Here is a 21393-nt window from a genome sequence, read left to right on the forward strand (position 1 = left end):
CGAAGCAATATTTCCCATGAGAAATAATGGAAATACAAAAATATTCACGAAAAAATACATTTTACAGAGATTACATTATAGTTTTACATACACGCAGGGTGGATAGGGGGGCAATGTGGCAGATGTTGCAAGTGTATGGTGTAGGAGGTAGGTTACTGAAAGCAGTGAAGAGTTTTTACGAGGATAGTGAGGCTCAAGTTAGAGTATGTAGGAAAGAGGGAAATTTTTTCCCAGTAAAAGTAGGCCTTAGACAAGGATGTGTGATGTCACCGTGGTTGTTTAATATATTTATAGATGGGGTTGTAAGAGAAGTAAATGCGAGGGTCTTGGCAAGAGGCGTGGAGTTAAAAGATAAAGAATCACACACAAAGTGGGAGTTGTCACAGCTGCTCTTTGCTGATGACACTGTGCTCTTGGGAGATTCTGAAGAGAAGTTGCAGAGATTGGTGGATGAATTTGGTAGGGTGTGCAAAAGAAGAAAATTAAAGGTGAATACAGGAAAGAGTAAGGTTATGAGGATAACAAAAAGATTAGGTGATGAAAGATTGAATATCAGATTGGAGGGAGAGAGTATGGAGGAGGTGAACGTATTCAGATATTTGGGAGTGGACGTGTCAGCGGATGGGTCTATGAAAGATGAGGTGAATCATAGAATTGATGAGGGAAAAAGAGTGAGTGGTGCACTTAGGAGTCTGTGGAGACAAAGAACTTTGTCCTTGGAGGCAAAGAGGGGAATGTATGAGAGTATAGTTTTACCAACGCTCTTATATGGGTGTGAAGCGTGGGTGATGAATGTTGCAGCGAGGAGAAGGCTGGAGGCAGTGGAGATGTCATGTCTGAGGGCAATGTGTGGTGTGAATATAATGCAGAGAATTCGTAGTTTGGAAGTTAGGAGGAGGTGCGGGATTACCAAAACTGTTGTCCAGAGGGCTGAGGAAGGGTTGTTGAGGTGGTTCGGACATGTAGAGAGAATGGAGCGAAACAGAATGACTTCAAGAGTGTATCAGTCTGTAGTGGAAGGAAGGCGGGGTAGGGGTCGGCCTAGGAAGGGTTGGAGGGAGGGGGTAAAGGAGGTTTTGTGTGCGAGGGGCTTGGACGTCCAGCAGGCATGCGTGAGCGTGTTTGATAGGAGTGAATGGAGACAAATGGTTTTTAATACTTGACGTGCTGTTGGAGTGTGAGCAAAGTAACATTTATGAAGGGATTCAGGGAAACCGGCAGGCCGGACTTGAGTCCTGGAGATGGGAAGTACAGTGCCTGCACTCTGAAGGAGGGGTGTTAATGTTGCAGTTTAAAAACTGTAGTGTAAAGCACCCTTCTGGCAAGACAGTGATGGAGTGAATGATGGTGAAAGTTTTTCTTTTTCGGGCCACCCTGCCTTGGTGGGAATCGGCCGGTGTGATAATAAATAAAAAAAAAATACACCCAACAAACATACATAGTACAATTAGTAATTGATAAATAAAAATTTAAATAAACATATCCTCATAGGTTATGAGGATAACAAAAAGATTAGGTGATGAAAGATTGAATATCAGATTGGAGGGAGAGAGTATGGAGGAGGTGAACGTATTCAGATATTTGGGAGTGGACGTGTCAGCGGATGGGTCTATGAAAGATGAGGTGAATCATAGAATTGATGAGGGAAAAAGAGTGAGTGGTGCACTTAGGAGTCTGTGGAGACAAAGAACTTTGTCCTTGGAGGCAAAGAGGGGAATGTATGAGAGTATAGTTTTACCAACGCTCTTATATGGGTGTGAAGCGTGGGTGATGAATGTTGCAGCGAGGAGAAGGCTGGAGGCAGTGGAGATGTCATGTCTGAGGGCAATGTGTGGTGTGAATATAATGCAGAGAATTCGTAGTTTGGAAGTTAGGAGGAGGTGCGGGATTACCAAAACTGTTGTCCAGAGGGCTGAGGAAGGGTTGTTGAGGTGGTTCGGACATGTAGAGAGAATGGAGCGAAACAGAATGACTTCAAGAGTGTATCAGTCTGTAGTGGAAGGAAGGCGGGGTAGGGGTCGGCCTAGGAAGGGTTGGAGGGAGGGGGTAAAGGAGGTTTTGTGTGCGAGGGGCTTGGACTTCCAGCAGGCATGCGTGAGTGTGTTTGATAGGAGTGAATGGAGACAAATGGTTTTTAATACTTGACGTGCTGTTGGAGTGTGAGCAAAGTAACATTTATGAAGGGATTCAGGGAAACCGGCAGGCCGGACTTGAGTCCTGGAGATGGGAAGTACAGTGCCTGCACTCTGAAGGAGGGGTGTTAATGTTGCAGTTTAAAAACTGTAGTGTAAAGCACCCTTCTGGCAAGACAGTGATGGAGTGAATGATGGTGAAAGTTTTTCTTTTTCGGGCCACCCTGCCTTGGTGGGAATCGGCCGGTGTGATAATAAAAAAAAAAATAAAATAACATTTTTACTTACCTTTATTGAAGATTGTTAATGGCATCTGGAAGATAGGGAGGAGTGAGGGAGGGCTTACTGTTTGGAAGGGGAATCCCTCTCCATAAAGACATCAGGTAGCAAAGCCCTCTCTGGGGTTACTCCCCTTCTTTGACTTTTAATGGCACTAGGACCAGCTTGAGAGTCACTGGACCCCTGTCTCACAAAGTAACTGTTCACAGTCCTCTGTTTCTGGTGCCTCTTTAAGATTTCCCTAAAATGGGACATGGTTCTGTCACTGAACTTGTTGCAAAGATGGCTTGTTTCAGCTTGCTTAGGGTGGTACTTCTCCACCAACATTTGCACATCATTCCACTTGGCACAAATCTCCTTGAAGAAGGCACCTCATCCACTCCCTCTTCCTCCTCCTCTGAAGCAAGCTCCTGAGCTGTGGTCTGATACTGTTCCAGATGAAGCTCTTCCAGCTCTTCAGTGGTTAGCTCTTCCCTGTGGTCCTCCACCAACTCTTCCACATCCTTGCCACTCACCTCCAACCCCATGGACTTGCCCAGTGCCACAATACATACCTTCCACAACAGGCAGAGGGCCGCCAGGGTCAGGGTCAGCCTCAAACCCTTCAAAATCCCTCTGGACGACACATTGTGGCCACAGTTGTCTCCAAGCAGAGTTCAAAGTCTTGGAAGTCACTCCCTCCCAAGCTTTACTTATAAGGCTTATACAGGTGTAGATACTGAAGTGATTCCTCCAGAACTCTCTTAAGGTCAACTTAGTGTCACTTCAAAGCACTTTTCAAACTGCTTTTTTGTAGAGATTTTTGAAGTTAGAAATGACCTGCTGGTCCATGGGCTGAAGGAGAGGAGTGGTGTTAGGAGGCAAGAACTTCACTCTGATGAAACTGTAGTCCCTACACAGTAGTTCTACCAAGTTTGGAGGATGTGCAGGAGCATTGTCCAGTAACAGGAGGCACTGGAGTGGCAAATTATTTTCTAGGAGGTATTTTTTCACACTGGGGCCAAACACTTTATGGACCCACTCTTTGAAAATTTCCCACATGACCCATGCCTTATTATTTGCTTTCCACAAGACACATTTGTTCTTAATGTCATAGTTTTTCTTAACCCTTTGACTGTTGCAACCCCCAATCCTGAGGTGTCTCCTGGTGTCGCAAAATTAACCCTTTGAGGGTCGACAGGCCCTCTCCGAAACTCGTTCTCAGGGTCGGCCAAATTTCAAAAAAAAAAAAAATTATTTTTTCTTATGAAAAAATAGAGTTTTTTTTTCTGAACATTATAGGATAAACAAAAAAATTTTACCATCAATACTTACGGAGATATGGATGCATGAAGTTTGCAGAAAATGAGCCGCGTATGGCAACAGCGGCGACTGCCGCTCACCCGGTAAACTTTGATTTACTTGTATTTGAAGGTTTGTTGTTTTTTTCACTATTTTATTTTTTCACATAACTTATGTGGCCTATGAGACCAAAGTAAGGTGCAATGTACATATATACACTCGTTGTATACAACACAATAAGCACACAAACATAATTATCAATATATTGTTTACAAAACTTGTTTACAAAAACAAACAATACAAAACATTGTTTATTATTATTGTTCTATAATATATATACCAATATACAGTCACTGAACATATTCCTATTAGTTCTGCAGCTTGTGGAACTCTGAAACATGGTGTCATACAAAATGGTGTTTTATCTTTCTCCCTCATTCTATCTCTTTCAATCTGTCTCTCTCTTTCTATCTGTCTATCTCTGTCTCACAGGTACACATAAATACAAGTATACATAGTATAAATTACCTAGGATAACCCAAGAAATCCAGACAAAGTGCTATACTCTGCTTGAAGATGTGAGTAAAAGTGATGACACAGTCTTGTGGCTCTCTGAGACAGAGAGCTAGACGGATAGACAGATAGACAGGGAGCTTGACAGACAGACAAATAGACAGACAGAAATGTTAGTGTACCAGTACCAGTGTACTAGTGTTCCACCCTCCTCCTCCTCTTCTTCCTCTTCCTCCTCCTCCTCTTCTTCCTCTTCCTCCTCCTCCTCTTCTTCCTCTTCCTCCTCTTCCCCCTAATCTTCCTCCTACTATTCCTCTTCCTCCTCCTCTTCCTCCTCCTCTTCCTCTTATTCCTCTTCCTCCTCCTCCTTCTCCTCCTCGTCCATAGTGTAAATTACAAGGAGTCGGCAGCTGTCAAAGTGACATATTGGCTCATTACTCTTTCCCCCTCTGGCCTGTCAAAACAATGGGGTCGGATGCTGCTTCCCCTCCTCCATTCTATCTAATTATCTTTCTCCCTCATTCTATCTGTCTGTCTATCTCTGTCTCACAGGTACACATAAATACAAGTATACATAGTATAAATTACCTAGGATAACCCAAGAAACCCAGACAAAGTGCTATACTCTGCTTGAAGATGTGAGTAAAAGTGATGACGCAGTCTTGTGGCTCTCTGAGACAGAGAGCTAGATGGATAGACAGGGAGCTTGACAGACAGGCAAATAGACAGACAGAAATGTTAGTATACCAGCAAAAACAAAGGGAGGGGGATGTTCATCTCATCTTTTGGCATCAGCTCTACCCTCATTTACCCTCATCAAAAGTCAGCACTTATCAGATGTTATCTCCCCTTATCTTGTTACTGTCATGGGTGAACATTTATTATTACATATTATTATTATTACCTATTATTATTATTATTATGTATTATTATTATTATGTATTATTATTATTATGTATTATTATTATTATGTATTATTGTTATCATTACGTATTCTTCTTCTTCCTCCTCCTCCTCCTCCTCTTCTTCCTCCTCCTCCTCTTCCTCCTCCTCCTCCTCCTCCTCCTCCTCTTCTTCCTCCTCTTCTTCTTCTTCCTCCTCCTCCTCCTCCTCTGCCTCCTCCTCCTCTGCCTCCTCCTCCTCTTGCCTCCTCCTCCTCTTGCCTCCTCCTCCTCTGCCTCCTCCTCCTCTGCCTCCTCCTCCTGCTCCATTCTTGGAACAAGTTTGAAGAGCTTGTAGTTCATAATCACTATCATTATCATCACCAATGCTCACATCTGAGTCTGGGATTTTGGAAAATAGGAGTTTCCTCTTTGATTCTGGTACAACTGAACGACGGCCCAGCACCAGAGGTGGAAGGCTGTGGGTTGTCTGGGGTTTCCTCACTATTACCCATATTATGGTCATTAGTTTCGGTCAAAACCTCACCAGAACCTTGAAACTCATCTTCACTGTCACTTCCATCTGTATTAGAACTGTCACTGGGGAACAAAAGTGTCCCAATTCGCCGAGGAGTGAGGAACTTCTTACCGCAGGGTACGGTGGAAATTGTGTACTATGATGGCATTCCCACAATGCACCACTGGGTCCCAGATTTTTTTCCTACTGCGCACACCCACCACACAGACCCATTCTCTCACATCTAGGCTTATCAGCCTTTTCCTGCGAGATTTGAGGCCGCTAGAATTTATGCGTACTAGTACGTCAAAAACCCCTACGCGTAAGACGTACTAGTACGACCAAAACCCTCAAAGGGTTAAAAAAAAAAAAAAAAAATTATTTTTTCTTATGAAATGATAGAGAATCTTTTCCCGATTGTAATGACACCAAAAAAAAAAAAAAACGAAATTTGATGGAAAACTGACGGAATTACGCTCTCGCGAAGTTAGCGACCTTGGCGCTGTTTACAAATCGGCGATTTCGCCCACTTTGAGCCCTATTTTCGGCTAATTCCATTGTTCCAGTCGACCAAACTCATAGCTATTTCTTTAGAACTCCATTTTTTCTATCGATTGAGTATAAGAAACTGCCCATTTACCGATTTCAAGTACCTAATAATGTGGTCAGAAATTTGCAATTTGGCCAATTTCACGAAAACTAAAAAATATGACAATTTCAAAATAAAGTCCAGAATGAACAATGCAGACATTCCTGGCTCTAAAATAACATTTTCTTTGTTCATCAGTCATGTCTCCAGGCCCCTCTGATATTACTCTTGCTTTCTATTTTGAATTTTTATTCAAACAAAAAATTGAAGACTTACTATTATGCAGACTACTGCAATACTGTAATAATTGTATAAATAACATCAACCCATTCATGACTGCATATTAGAATGGCTAGTTGGACATTTATTGGACAATGGCATCATTTGTTTACTTTTGAACATTGGCAAAAATCAAACATTTCCCCTACTTTGAGCTCCATTTCTAGGTTCTTTTTATAGTAAAATCAATCAAAATCACCTCTATTTCTATAATATGTTTTCCATTCTATCAAATGAGACCAAGAAAACGAGAATACAACCATAAATACTATACGAAAATAGACCACAAAGTCTGCATTTTAATTAAAATAAACGGTCGGAGTTTTTTTTTCCCATTATGCACTGCGTGCTCCAGGATTTTTTTTATATGGTGCACACTTACCACACAGACCCATTCTCTCACATGTGGGCCTACCAGCTTTCTCCTGCTTGATTTGAAGCCGCTAGAATTTGAGTATATTACGTCAAACACGGTACCTCGTAAGACGTATATATACGGCCACGACAGTCAAAGGGTTAAACACACTGGGATTTTCTGAGTGATACACCAGTAAAGGCTTCACTTTAAGGATATGTTCAGGAACCTAGATAACTACTAGAGGTAGTTTGTTGTTGGATGAAGCCAGTGTTGTAGTTGAGATGCCACTCTTAATTGTATACCCAACATATACCATGCCCTCCTGCATCACTTTGACATCCTCGGCTTACAGGAATCTACCTTGTTGGTTAATCTTGTATCATTTTGCTAGCTGTGAAAATGTGGAAGTTGGGTGAATATGACTGAAGCTAGGCTGTGCAGCTGAGGTACTGCAAGGGTTTAAGGCACATTTGTGGAAGTGGGAATCATTCTTTTAAGGGACAGGAGATATGACTTGGCACCTGTGATCTCAAGCCAACCCATAATCTGCAGCAGGTGGGGAGGGTTTGTGTTGACTTGATGTTGCAATTCTCCACAATTTGGCAGTGGATGGGGAACCTTCATCAATTTCTACAACACTTGAGTGTATAGATTTAACAGAAATGAAGGTGGTTGGTATCTCAAGGTTGATAACTGCTATGGAGCGAGAAATGAGGGTTGACTAGAGGTTAAGGTACGTATCACCATTCATATTTGTGAACACTAGAGCACTGATCATAATGCAAGATGCCCACTGCATTAGAGGTGTAAAGAAAATGAGCAGGGGTGCTGGATGTGTGTGGGCCTTATCACTACCTTTTCTTTTCCCCATCCACCTGTTTCAAAGTGGGTTGGGAAAAGACTTACAGGCACTGCCTCTCTTCTCTATACTCTGCACTCAGTGTTAATAAATTTGTAGGGAGTTTAATGAAATTTTTTTGCAGATCGCCATCACCGGTACGCAAAAGTGAAAGAGATGTGTTGCGGGAGAGAGAGGAAGAAGCAGAAGACAAAGAAAGAAAGGAACAAGAAAGAAAAGTTCGAAAGAAGGAATTACAGTATCAGGTAATACTTGAACCCTTTATCTGTGATATACCTGGGGAGGAAAAATCCTATGTTGGGGACAAGATTTTGAAAGAAAAAACAAAATCACATAGAATGAAGGAGTGCATTTTTATGAATCCAATATGACCGAAATGAGTGGAATCTGATAAAAACCTAAGATTTTATGGTGTGTTGAAGTTGGTGGAAAAATTATTAAAGATTAAAAAGATGAAAGATTTTATTTGCAAAGGTTACAATGTGTAATTACAATTTTGATTTGTTAAGTACAAAGAAAGCCAGTATCATGCTGGAGCATTTTGTGCAAACTAATCCTAGTACATAATAACAGCAACATCTGTACCGGTGATATTTGCTTTACGATTTTTTTTTTTTTTAACTAGCCATCTGCCGAGGTGGAGTGACCCAAAATAAGAAACACAAACCATCATTCACTCCATCACTGTCTTGCCAGAGATGTGCCAATACTAAAGTTCAGATGCTCCTCCTAACTGTAAATATCCCTAGCCCTTCTTCAGAGCACAGGCATTGTACTTGCCACCTCCAGGACTCAAGTCTGGCAAACTGGCTTCCCTGAATCCATTCACAAAATGTTATCTTACACTCCAACAGCTCAAGTTAAAACAAACCATTTGCCTTGCTCTTATCTAACATGCTTTCACACGCTTGCTGGATGTCTAGACTCTTCGCAAAGAAGAACCTCCTTTTCCCCCTCCAATCTTTCCTAGGGTGACTCCTACCCCACCTTCCTTCCACTACAGATTTATACCCCTTCCAAGTCATCCTATTTTATTCCATCTTCTAAATACCCAAAACACTTCAACAATCCCTCTTTGGCCCTCTGGATATTTCTTTTGGTAACCCTGTACCTCCTAATCTCCAAGCTATGAATTCTCTGCATAACATTACACACATTGCACTCAGACACATCTCCACTGCCTCCAACCACCACCACTTCCTTGAATGTTTATTATTCTTTCAACAAACCAGCCATATCCCACCAAGGTAGGGTGGTCCAAAAAGAAAAACAAAAGTTTCTCTTCATAACTTTAGTAATGTATACAGGAGAAGGGGTTTAGCCCCTTGCTCCCAGCATTTTAGTCGCCTCTTACGACACGCATGGCTTACAGAGGAAGAATTCTGTTCCACTTCCTCATGGAGAGCGTTTATTATTTTTTTTTTTTTTAACAAGTTGGCAGTCACATTTTTTTTACTTTATTGGGTTGTCCTTGGTTAAATCAACAGTGTGCTTTATGGCTGAATTCCATGAAATTGTAATAAATTTGGAATGAATAAGTAGTCATCCTGCGAGGTCCACACCGTGTGCTGGTAGGGAAGCTGGTGGTGGAACGACAAGTCCTGGCTTCATTATTTTTTCTGCTAATTAGGTGTACTAGTACATTGGACAGAAGTTATCACCTTTCACCTGTGTAGTTAACCATGATGCACAGCTTTGAGTCACCTTCATTGCTCTGGCTTCCTGGACTCTACTGTTCTCTTATTGTAAGATCTCATTTTCTGTGAGAGGTTTCTTTCCTCTCCTTCCCTCACTTACCTGGGAGCCAAAATATCCTTGTAAATCAGTGCTCCTGTCACCTTCCAGGGTAGTAAGAATGGAGGGTTTTTTGTATTATTGATGTGTCTGCCTTGATTACACCTTGGCTCCCTCCTCTGTCTTGGGTACTATTGGTAAAATTCCAGAGAAATATAATTGGAGCCTAATGAAAGAATCATTTCTCTATTAGGGATCCTGGAGAGCCCACTGTTTTGCTACCTCCCTTACCTGTTTTGATTGACAACTAGGTTTTGGAGCATTCTAAGAGCTTTAGTTGATGTTTACGAGAAGTAAATAAGATCTGGTGACTGGGCGGGTATTGTTGAGCATAAGTGCATACATGAGATAGAGAGGTGAGCATCAGGGTGAATAAGGGGTGGATTGTGGTACATGAAAAATTTGTTTCCCAGGGCTTCTAATGCAGAAATAGATTTTTTGTTAGTCTGTGCATAGTTTTCAGTATGCAGTTTCTAAAAGAGAAAGAGAAAAAAAGTTTCATGTATGTTCCTTCTTTGCCTCACCCTAACTTTTTGTTTCTTAAGTAAGATGTAACAATCTTAAAACTGTCTCGAGGTCTTACTCCGATATCTTTAACATTAGAAGACATTCAAAAGCGCGTGGGGAAAAGTTCCCAGATGGAACTGGGTTCCAGATTATGTTGTGTTTATTATTTTTGTTTTGTGCTTCTCAAGTAAACCAGTATAGTTGTTTAATATAGCACAGTGAAACTTTTCACGTATTTGCATTTTAGGGAGTAAGGTACCCATTTCCCAGAATCGTGGGTGTCTTTTGCTGCTTTGATCTGTAATTATATCAGGTCTGTAATTATATCAGGTTATCTTAAGTATTAAAATGCTGTTAAGAAGCTAGTTAGGGTAAATATTGAGCTTGCTTTCATGAAGGTTTCATATTAGTAAACTGCTGCTTTTCCTCCTAGGAAAGGCTTAAAAATTGGGAAACCCGTGAGCATAAGAAACAGAAAGAGTTGGACAGAGAGAAAGAGAAAGACAGACTGAAGGAACTAGAGAGAGAGAAAGAAGCTAAAAGATTAAAGGAGTTCTTGGAGGATTACGATGATGAAAGAGATGATCCAAAGTGTTACAAGTAAGTACTTAGTGTCAAGTTTATTTCATAGTAAAATTAATTTTTCTTTGTTTATCCTTATAATTCTATACAACTTGAGCTGTACCTGAAGGTTATGAGGCCTCTTGTTTAATGGCCTGTTCAACTGGGCTGTTGGTGCTAGTCACATGCAGTCCAATGTAGGCACCACAGTCTGGCTAATTAGGAATTAATCTAAGGATTTTTTCAGTTCTATTGTGAAAATAGCTAAGGATTTGTTGGTAATTTTCCCTATGAAGGGGGGATATTAAAAAACCTTAATCCCTTTACTCTTATTAGGTTATCTCCCAATTGCAACCCTGCTTTTCATTGGAGGTACAGATTTCAGACCATCTGACGAGCCTTTTTGTTTGGTATGCAGATTTGGGACCAATCCCTGTGGAATTTTCTAGGTGATAATGATGCATCTTTCTCACCTAAATTTTTCTCGAGGATGGCATATAGTTCTGGGAAGGTGTTGGTAGCAATTGCGTTTTTCAGTTGAATTTTGAGTATCTTCCCACTAAGAGTTTATTGATAGTCAAGTCATAAAAAAAGAAAAGTTTTTTTTTTTTTTTTAAACACCAGCCATCTCCTACCAAAGTAGGGTGACCCAAAGAGAAGAAACACTCACCATCATTCACTCTGTCACTGTCTTGTCAGAGGCAAGTATGTACAGTAAGTTTTTAATCTTGAAAGTGAAACATCACTGATAAAATAATAAAAATTTTCATACATGAGCAGTTTGCATTTAATAAAGGAGAGAAACACTGAAAACAGGAATTTTTGATGAATGAAGGTATTGATAGCAGTTGGTAATTAGAAAATGCAGGTAACTGATTTATAGAGGGTGTTGTGGCTTAAAACAGTGTAATGTCATTTTTATTGTTGCACATGGTCCTCTTAGCAAAATTTATATTTACTGTCTTAATTTTTGCAAAACTAGGGGACATGCATTCCAAAGAAGATTGATGGAACGAGAGCAGGAGAAGGAGTTGGACACACGAGATCGCGTCAAAGAGAAGGAAGAGCTGGAAGAACTAAGAGCCAAAATCATGGCTGAAGGTCATGATAACCCAGATGCTGCCTTCCAGAAGGTTAGAAAATATACTTAAATAGCATTTTTTTTTTTTTAACAAGTCGGCCATCTCCCACTGAGGCAGGGTGACCCAAAAAAGAAAGAAAATCCCCAAAAAGAAAATATTTTCATCATCATTCAACACTTTCACCTCACTCACACATAATCACTGTTTTTGCAGAGGTGCTCAGAACACAACAGCTTAGAAGCATATACCTATAAAGATACAGAATATATCCCTCCAAACTGCTAATATCCTGAACCCCTCCTTTAGAGTGCAGACATTGTACTTCCCATTTCCAGAACTCAAGTCCGGCTATATAACTGGTTTCCCTGAATCCCTTCACTAAATATTACCCTGCTCACACCCCAACAGATTGTCAGGTCCCAAATACCATTCGTCTCCATTCACTCCTATCGAACACGCTCACGCACGCTTGCTGGAAGTCGAAGCCCCTCGCCCACAAAATCTCCTTTACCTCCTCCCTCCAACCTTTCGAGGATGACCCCTACCCCACCTTCCTTCCCCTACAGATTTATATGCTCTCCATGTCATTCTACTTTGATCCATTCTCTCTAAATGACCAAACCACCTCAACAACTCCTCTTCAGCCCTCTGACTAATACTTTTATTAACTCCACACCTTCTCCTAATTTCCACACTCCGAATTTTCTGCATAATATTTACACCACACATGCCCTTAGACAGGATATCTCCACTGCCTCCAACCGCCTCCTCGCTGCTGCATTCACAACCCAAGCTTCACACCCATATAAGAGTGTTGGTACTACTATACTTTCATACATTCCCTTCTTTGCCTCCATAGATAACATTTTTTGTCCCCACATATAAGTCAGTAATTAAGTTTGTGTTGGTTCCATAATTGATGAATATGTAGGGAATATGTGGGCATCCTCCAATTCATTAACAAATAAGACACAAATAGTCTGTTTTTTTTTTTTTTTTTAAATTGCCTGTTTTCTTAAGTGTTTACCTTTGTGATTACTTGAGTGTTTGGAGCAGGGGTAAAAGAGATTCAGTTACAGCTTTTGCTTATACCTTTTCACTTTTGGCTCACAGATATGTTTGAGAATTGTCATGTATCTTTTTGAATCCCTCCATGACTGCTGCCATTGTGTCATTGTTTATTTCATTCCATTTCTTTTTTCGTTTAACACACTAGCCATCTCCCACCTAGGCAAGATGACCCAAAAAAGAAAAAAAATACTTGATGAAGCTTTCTTTTTACGTTTAGTAATTTATACAGGAGAAGGGGTTACCAGCCCTTTGCTCCCAGCATTTTAATAGCATTTTACAATACCCATGGCTTACACAGGAAGGATTTTTTTTTTTCACTTCTCCATGGATTACTATATCACTTAAGTTAAAAAAAAAAAAAGTGAATGTTTTTGTCATTCATTTGGGTGTTTAACCCTTTCATTGTCCAGACCCCCAATCTGAAACTTGTTTTCAGCATCCAAGAATTTTCAAACTTCTTTTTTTTTTATATGAAATAGTAGAGAATCTTTTTCTAAAGATAATGAAACAAAAGGTACGAAATTTGATGGTATAAACCTTGGTAATAAATAGCAGCAAGTTGACTTGGAAAAACACGTAAGCAATGAGGACATTACTGACACCATAGAGCGTAACACTGGAAACTACAAAATTTCTAAAACATTAGCATACATGATACTCAACAAGGCAAAGTACCACCTATCTAACAACGCAGGAGTCGTGATCTAGTCGTTTACCTGTCCTCCTCCCAACATGGCATTCGTCAGGTCACCATGAGTCACTCACACCTCACTCTCTGCCTGTATATACAGTAGTCCCCCCAATTCACAGGGGTTATGTTCCAAGACCACCCGCGAATTCTGGACGAGGTTAAAAAATGCCTATTTTTGTAGTTTAAACCCTTAATATACTCCCAAAACACTTAAATTTAATTTCAAACTCGGCTTCATACGTCACCCTTAAAAAAAAAAGTAAAAATAAACCCACATACAGTACTGTATGTAAAATACTTACGTTACCACCATAGTATGTACGTGTACAGTAATTCATGCAAGCCCATTTTCTTTGGTAAATACACCTTAATAATTTAATTTAGGAAAAGTATTATATTTTATATAGAAATTTAGCTGAATTTACATTAATACAGCCTCTCCTCACTTAGCAACGTACTCGTTTACTGACACCTCGGACTTTAAGCGGGCTCTCTGACCAGTATTCATACCTAAATAATGTTTATTAGAGCTGATTTCCTCTATTCTGTTTATTTCAGTATACAGTACACTACTGTATAAATATTTAAAAATATACCAGAAATGGCGCAAAGGTGACATTAAAACAATATCAAAGATGGTAGACACAAACTCACTACCATTATAGTATGCTCCTCATTTAACAACGCGGTCTCAGGAGCGGAATTCTGTCGTTAAGTGAGGAGAGGCTGCATTTATGTTACAAAATTATTAAATTATATTTTTCTTCATATTTAGCATTAAAATGCATAAAAAATTATATACAGTGGTCCCTCAATAATCGTCCGGCCTGAAAGTCGTCCATTTCGGAAATAGTCCTGTTATTTCGTCTTAAATATTGGCTCGCAAATGGTCCGGTAACTCACTAATAGTCCTTCGTCCGGGATGCGTACTCACGCTCTGAGCCGCCTGGGCCTTCCCTTTCCAGCCAGTGTGCCATTGTTTACCAGTGAGCGACAGTCCCCTCACGTGCTCCAGCGAAATATTTCATAATATTCCATTTATTTTAGTGCTTGCAAGTGCTAAATAAGCTACCATGGCTCCAGAGAAAGCTCCTAGTGCCAAGCCTTTGGTAAAGAAGGTGAGAAATACGATTGAATTTAAGAAAAACATCATTGAACAATATGATAGTGGCGTACGTGTGGGTGAACTGGCTGGGATGTATAACAAATCCCGTACAACCATATCTTCCATCATAGCCAAGAAAAAGGAAATCAAGGATGCTGTTGGTGCAAAGGGGTAAATATGCTGACAAAAATGAGATCACCAGTACTCGAAGATGTTAAGAAGTTATTATTGGTGTGGATAAACAAGAAACAATTAGCAGGAGATAGTTTTATGACGTCGCTTATTTGTGAAAAGGCTAGGCAGTTGCATGACGATTTGGTAAAGAAATTGCCTGCAACTAGTGGTGATGTGAGTGAATTTTAAGGCCAGCAAAGGCTGGTTTGAGAGATTTAAGAAGCATACTGGCATACACAGTGTGGTAAGGCATGGTGAGGCTGCCAGTTCGGACCACAAGGTGGCTGAAAAATATGTGCATGAATTCAAGGAGTACATAAACAGTGAAGGACTGAAACCTGAACAAGTGTTCAATTGTGATGAAACAGGCCTCTTTTGGAAGAAAATGCCAAAGAGGACCTTCATTACTCAGGAAGAAAACGTGCTGCCAGGACACTAAGCCTGTGAAAGACAGGCTGAGGCTAATGTTCTGTGCTAATGCTAGTGGGGATTTCAAAGTGAAGCCATTACTAGTGTACCATTCTGAAAAGAGTGTTCAAGAAAAACAATGTTATGAAAAGTAAATTGTGTGTGTTTTGGAGATCTAATAGTAAGGCATGGGTCACAAGGGACATTTTCGTCGAGTGGTTCACTGAAGTGTTTGGCCCTAGTGTGAAGGAGTATCTCCTGGAAAAGAAATTGGATCTCAAGTGCCTCCTAGTAATGGACAATGCACCTGCTCATCCTCCAAACTTGGATGACCTAATTCTGAAGGAGTTTGGGTTCATCACAGTAAAGTTTTTGCCCCCGAATACCACTCCTCTCCTCCAGCCCATGGACCAGCAAGTCATTTCAAACTTTAAAAAACTCTACACCAAAGCAATGTTTGAAAGGTGCTTGAATGTGACCTCTCTCTCACTCACTTGACCCTACGAGATTTTTGGAAAGAACACTTAAGTATTCTCCATTGCATAAGCCTTATAGGTAAGGCTTGGGAGGGAGTGACTACCAGGAGTTTGAACTCTGCTTGGAGAAAATTGTGGCCAGATTGTGTCCACAAGAGTGATTTTGAAGGGTTTGAGGCAGCCCATGATGAGCCTATGTCAGTTGTGAACTCTACTGTTGCACTGGGGAGTTCCATGGGGTTGGATGTGAGTTTGGAGGATGTGGAAGAGTTGGTGGAGAACCACAAAGAAGAGCTAACCACTGAGGAGCTGCAAGAGCTTCAGCAGGAAGAGCAACAGATCGCAGCTCAGAATCTTGCTGCAGAGGAGGAGGAAGAGAGATGGAGGAAGATGCCGTCTTCAGAAATTAAGGAGATTTTTGAAATGTGGGGTAGCATGGAAAGATTTATGGAGAAACATCACCCAGAGAAGGATGTTGCAAGCCATATCGGCAACTTGTACAGTGACAGAGTCTTGGCCCATTTTAGAGAAGTTTTAAAGAGACGCCAGAAACAGAGCTCTCTGGACATTTTTTTTTGTAAGACAGGACTCCAGTGACTCTCAAGGTGGTCCTAGTGGCATTAAGAAAGAGAAGAGAAGTAACCCCAGAAAAGCAATTGGTACCTGAGGTGTTGATGGAAGGGGATTCCCCTTCCAAACAGTAAATAATCCAATCTGTCTCCTTCTCTAGTCTCCCATACACTAAGAAGAATCCCCAATAAAGGTAAGTGTTATTCTGTTAATGTTTAATTCATCATGTGCCACTGTATTGTTTATGTACTACAGTGGACCCCCGGTTAACGAACTTTTTTCATTCCAGTAGTATGTTCAGGTGCCAGTACTGACCGAATTTTTTCCCATAAAGAATATTGTGAAGTAGATTAGTCCATTTCAGACCCCCAAACATACACGTACAAACGCACTTACATAAATACACTTACATAATTGGTCGCATTTGGAGGTGATCGTTAAGCGGGGGTCCACTGTACATCTATATTTCATGTAAAAAAAATTTTTGTTTTAATACTTCTGGGTGTCAGGAACGGATTAATTGAATTTACATTATTTCTTATGGGGAAAATTGATTCGTAAATCGTTCATTTCGATAATAGTCCCACTTCCAGGAATGGATTATGGACGATAATTGAGGGACCACTGTATTGCCATGAAAAAAAACCCCCAAAATATTCCTTGAATTTGTGGGAATTTTCGCAAACAAAAGTAAGTTAGGTTCTAAGGAAAAGTCTGCGAATTACTGAAGCTGCGAATTCGTTGGGGTCCACTGTACTGTCTTTTTAACCTTTGTATGTTAGAAGTGATCTAGGTCCCAGGTCCAAAATGTTTTCTAATAAATATGTCCTAGTGTTTGCTTGCTTGTTTTTCTAAACCACAAAATTTTATGGAAAATTGATGGCATTACTCTTTCGCGAATTTTGCTGTGTCCGCAACATTTATAGGTTGGTGATTTTGCCCGCATTGAACTCTTATTTTAGGCCAATTACATTGTTCCAGTAGACTAAATTCTTAGCTATTTCTCTAGTACATCTTCCATTTTATCGATTGAGCACAAGAAACCAGTCAGTCAACTATTTCACCTACCCAATAAAGTGATCAGAAATTGGTAATTTGGCCTGTTTCACACAAATATAAAAAATATTCAAATTTCAAAATAGGGTCCAGAATAAACAATGTAGGCATGCCTTGCACTAAAATAACTTTTCCTTTGTTCATTAGTTAAGTTCCCAGGCTTCACACATGAATTCCATTTTAATTTTTAATTCACACAAAGTATTTTTATTCACACAAAAAATAGAAGATTTACTGTCGTGCATTGTTGTAATAATTGTATAAATAATATCAGCACATTTGTGAACGTATATTAGACCCACCAGTTGGACGTGTAATGGATGAGTGACGTGATTTGCTTACCCTTGAATAAAATTAGTTTTACTATCATGCATCTCTCTGTATTGTGATTGTAAAATTATCAGTATTTCTTGTCTAATAAAAACTTCGAAAAATATATATACATTCTCTCGTTCCAGGGATAACATGGGTTTTAAAAACTGTCATTTTCACATAAATTTCTAGCATAACAATGTTTCAACAAATAAAATGGTTTCATAATCGCATTTTCCCATGGGGCAAGAAAAGCCTTGAATTATTCCAAAAAATTAAAAAAGGATGCCTGGCCTCAAACTGTGCTGCAAGGGTAAGGAAAGTCAAAGGTAGAGGATAGTGTGTGTGTATGTAATGTGTCAAGAGTACAATGTGTACTTTCATGATCTGATGACAGGCTTACATTATAGTTGAGATTAGACTTGCTGTGGTGTCATAATGATGTAAGTTTTGTTGATTAATTACAGCTACTGCACAAGATTGAACTTGAGTAATGGCCCATTTTCTTGTGTTTATTTTCAAAATTTTAATAAATCATCTTTAGATAAAATTTTGGTTAATACTTTAATTATCACTATGCAGATCACATTATTAAAGATTTTTTTTCTTTGCATTCAGCATAAGAAAGTTTTATGTTTGGTATTTTAATGTATGAAAGTGTGCACTTTAATTTCAGGCATGTGCAGAGAGGGAGGAACAGTACAAGCCCAAGTTGTTGATTAAACCTGCAGAGCGTAAAGTTCCACCGCCAACTCCTGTTCCAGTAGAACCTCCACCTCCACAACTACCAGACATTCCAGAACAGCCTCCACTTCCCATGTCTGCAGCAGAATCTGACACTGACTCAGATGGCCACAATATGTCTGATGCACCCCCTGAGCCTAGTCCAGAAATGGAGGAAAATTCTCAGTCCAGAGGTATGTTGTGATGGCTGTATCTAACCTGGGGCCTGGTTGTTGATTGATGGCTGCCCGGTCTCTTGACTAGGACCCCTGGAGATTTGATGGCTTGATCAGCCAGGGCTGTAATTAATTGCTTGCACTTCTATGCTGTTAATGTATGTATAGTAGTGATAATTATTTAAGCACAAGTATCTAAATTTTGATTTTATATCCAGATGAGTATATGTCATCAGCAGACACTACACCTCAGCCACCAAAGAGAAAGAAATATGATGTAAAAGATGTTTTCAACCAAGATGATGATGACCTTCCATCAAAAAAGAAGAAACTCCCTTTGCCAGGTAAATATTTGTGTTTATTGTTTTATATTACATGATGTTCAGTAAACTTGTATATACGTACTGTCTAAATGAGTTTAACATATGTACTCACAAGATGTTACTACAAATTACAATCATTAAGATGAAATATCCTTTATTTTATCTTGGGCAGCTTTTATACACCAAGTTAAGCTGATAAATATAGCAACATACTTGTCATAATTGTTAGTCTTGTGTAGTCTTTTTAGGTTACATTAAAATGGAATAAGTGGAGGCAGGTGGTTTTTATGATGTGCTGTTGAGTGAAAGGATTCTGGAAAATTGGTTAGCTGGATTTAGGTCCTGGAGGTAGGAAGTGCCTGCATGCTAAAGAGTGGCAAGGATGTTTCATTTCAGAGGGCAGTCTGAACTGGGATGTTATGGAAGAAGGCAAGACAGCAATTGAATGAATGGCAGTGGTTGTTTTCTAATTTGTTTAGGCACCCTACCTTAATGGGAGACTATATGTTTAAAAATATACAGTATTTGAGAAGTAATCATTTGATTGGCTATTTAGAGGATGATTTTGCTTGCTATTTCAGCCTCATTAGCTATCCAATCCATGTTTTCTTTGTTTTTAATTTCTGCTACGAATATTTTAGCATGGAGTGAAACATCACAAGTCAGACTCATTCGGTTAAGAAGGTTGTCTTAGGTTTTGATTTGTTGGAAGATACAGAGCACGAACATTTTAAGTGAATTTTCAAAAGAAAAATTGAAAAGATAAAAAACTTGAGCACAATAGGATTATATGAGCATGTTAGATTTGAGTGAGTAGAAACAAGTAATTTCATGGCTTGACAAGCAGTTAGAATGTGAGCAGGGTAACATTTATAAAGGAATTCAGGGTACCTGGTTAGGGGGACTTAGGTTCTGCAGGTGTTTATACATTTACAGCAAGACCAGATTTGAATGATTGATGGTGAATGCGTTTCCTTTTTTGGCTCTCACTACCTTGGTGGGAAATGACCATTGTGTTAAAAAAAGGAAGGAAAGTATAAATAAAAAACAACACAACAATTTCTATTATACTCATTTTTCAAAGTACTGTATATGTACAACATGTAACCCATATGTTAATTAAGGCTAAGAGGTGAAATATTGGCGCTGGTAACTGATTTTTAATTTACAATTTTACACTACACCCATTTTATAATGCTCATTATTAATTATGGGCTTTACCATTCACCAGCATATATATCATCACTGGTAAATGAAGGAAGTACAAAAAAAAAAAAATTCTAAAAGACCATTTTCATTCTGCTCAGATTACTCACAACAACCATTGCTTCAAATTATTCTACTTTACTCACAAAATAATAATACTATTGTAAACAGCTCACAGAACAAATGGCTGTGTAAAGTCCCTTCAAAGCTCTTGAAATGACTTGTGAAATTCTTTCTTTCAACAAACCGGCCATATCCCACCGAGGCAGGGTGGTCCAAAAAGAAAAATAAAAGTTTCTCTTTTTAAATTTAGTAATTTATACAGGAGAAGGGGTTACTAGCCCCTTTCTCCCGGCATTTTAGTCACCTCTTACAACACGCATGGCTTACGGAGGAAGAATTGCGTTCCACTTCCCCATGGAGATAAGAGGAAATAAACAAGAACAAGAACTAGAAAGAAAATAGCAGAAAACCCAGAGGGGTGTGTGTATGTATATGCTTGTACATGTATGTGTAGTGTGACCTAAGTGTAAGTAGAAGTAGCAAGACGTACCTGTAATCTTGCATATTTATGAGACAAACAAGACACCAGCAATCCTACCATCATGTAAACAATTACAGGCTTTCGTTTCACACTCACTTGGTAGGACGGTAGTACATCCCTGGGTGGTTGCTGTCTACCAGCCTACTACCTAGGACTACAATTACTACCTACTACAATTTCGCTTGTGGGCTGCTATCACAGACAGACTGATTGGCTAAATAGTCAAGAGGAAAGCTGGTCCTCAGGCTGAGGCGAGAGGGTAGAAGAGTGCAAAACCAGTCACAGGTAAAACACAAGCAGATATGAAACAAGGCTGATTTATGTCATTCTGTGGAAAGTGAAGTATTTATAAAACCAGGAGTTAGTGCTTGCCTCACTGCAAACTCGGATAGGTAAGTGTACACGAGGAAAATTCCCTGTCACCATCAACAGGAAAAGCAAGAGTGTTTCAGTTGCTGACTTAAAAGGAAAGAGGTCTTGAAAAGGCAATGGAAAACATTTATTTACAAATGAAAATGTGTTCGTGCTTAAATAGCTCTAGAGTACCAACATAGTTGTGGTAATCTAGCACAGCGATAACATAAAAACATTTAGCACAAATGAGTTCATACTTGAATGTTATTGAACCAGAGAAGGAGCTGATTATGTATTATTATAGCCCAGTCAGAGTGGTTAAGTGTTCCTGACCAGTCATAGAGGCACTAGTAAACAAGAGGGGTTCATCCAAGATGTATTCTCTCTCTCTCCAGATGAGCCTCATCAAGTCATCTTTCACTCGTCTCCTTTGCTTTTTTTTTTTTTCTCTCTTCCTCTCCTGCTGTATCTCCTCTCACCTAGAGAAACAGGTGAGAGGAAAGAGATGTGCTGTACCTGTTGAACTTGTTTACTTTTTTTTAGTTTGAGTAATGTAGTTTGGCAATTTTGTA

The 21393-nt window shown here is 39.6% G+C and overlaps 1 protein-coding gene across 7 annotated transcripts in view; it reads left to right on the forward strand.

Annotated features, from left to right (window-relative positions):
- The window catches only part of LOC128700052 (RNA-binding protein 25), a 109911-nt gene that overhangs the window by 70326 nt on the left and 18192 nt on the right, over positions 1-21393 (forward strand). For all 7 annotated transcript variants that reach the window (XM_070098790.1, XM_070098791.1, XM_070098793.1 and 4 more), the window contains 5 exons: positions 7813-7933; positions 10423-10589; positions 11533-11683; positions 18172-18412; positions 18613-18738. In XM_070098790.1, the coding sequence (XP_069954891.1) occupies positions 7813-7933; positions 10423-10589; positions 11533-11683; positions 18172-18412; positions 18613-18738 (806 nt within the window). The remainder of the gene's footprint in view (positions 1-7812; positions 7934-10422; positions 10590-11532; positions 11684-18171; positions 18413-18612; positions 18739-21393) is intronic.

The sequence above is a fragment of the Cherax quadricarinatus genome, chromosome 64 (genome assembly GCF_038502225.1).
Source record: "Cherax quadricarinatus isolate ZL_2023a chromosome 64, ASM3850222v1, whole genome shotgun sequence".
Classification (NCBI taxonomy): Eukaryota; Metazoa; Arthropoda; class Malacostraca; order Decapoda; family Parastacidae; genus Cherax; species Cherax quadricarinatus.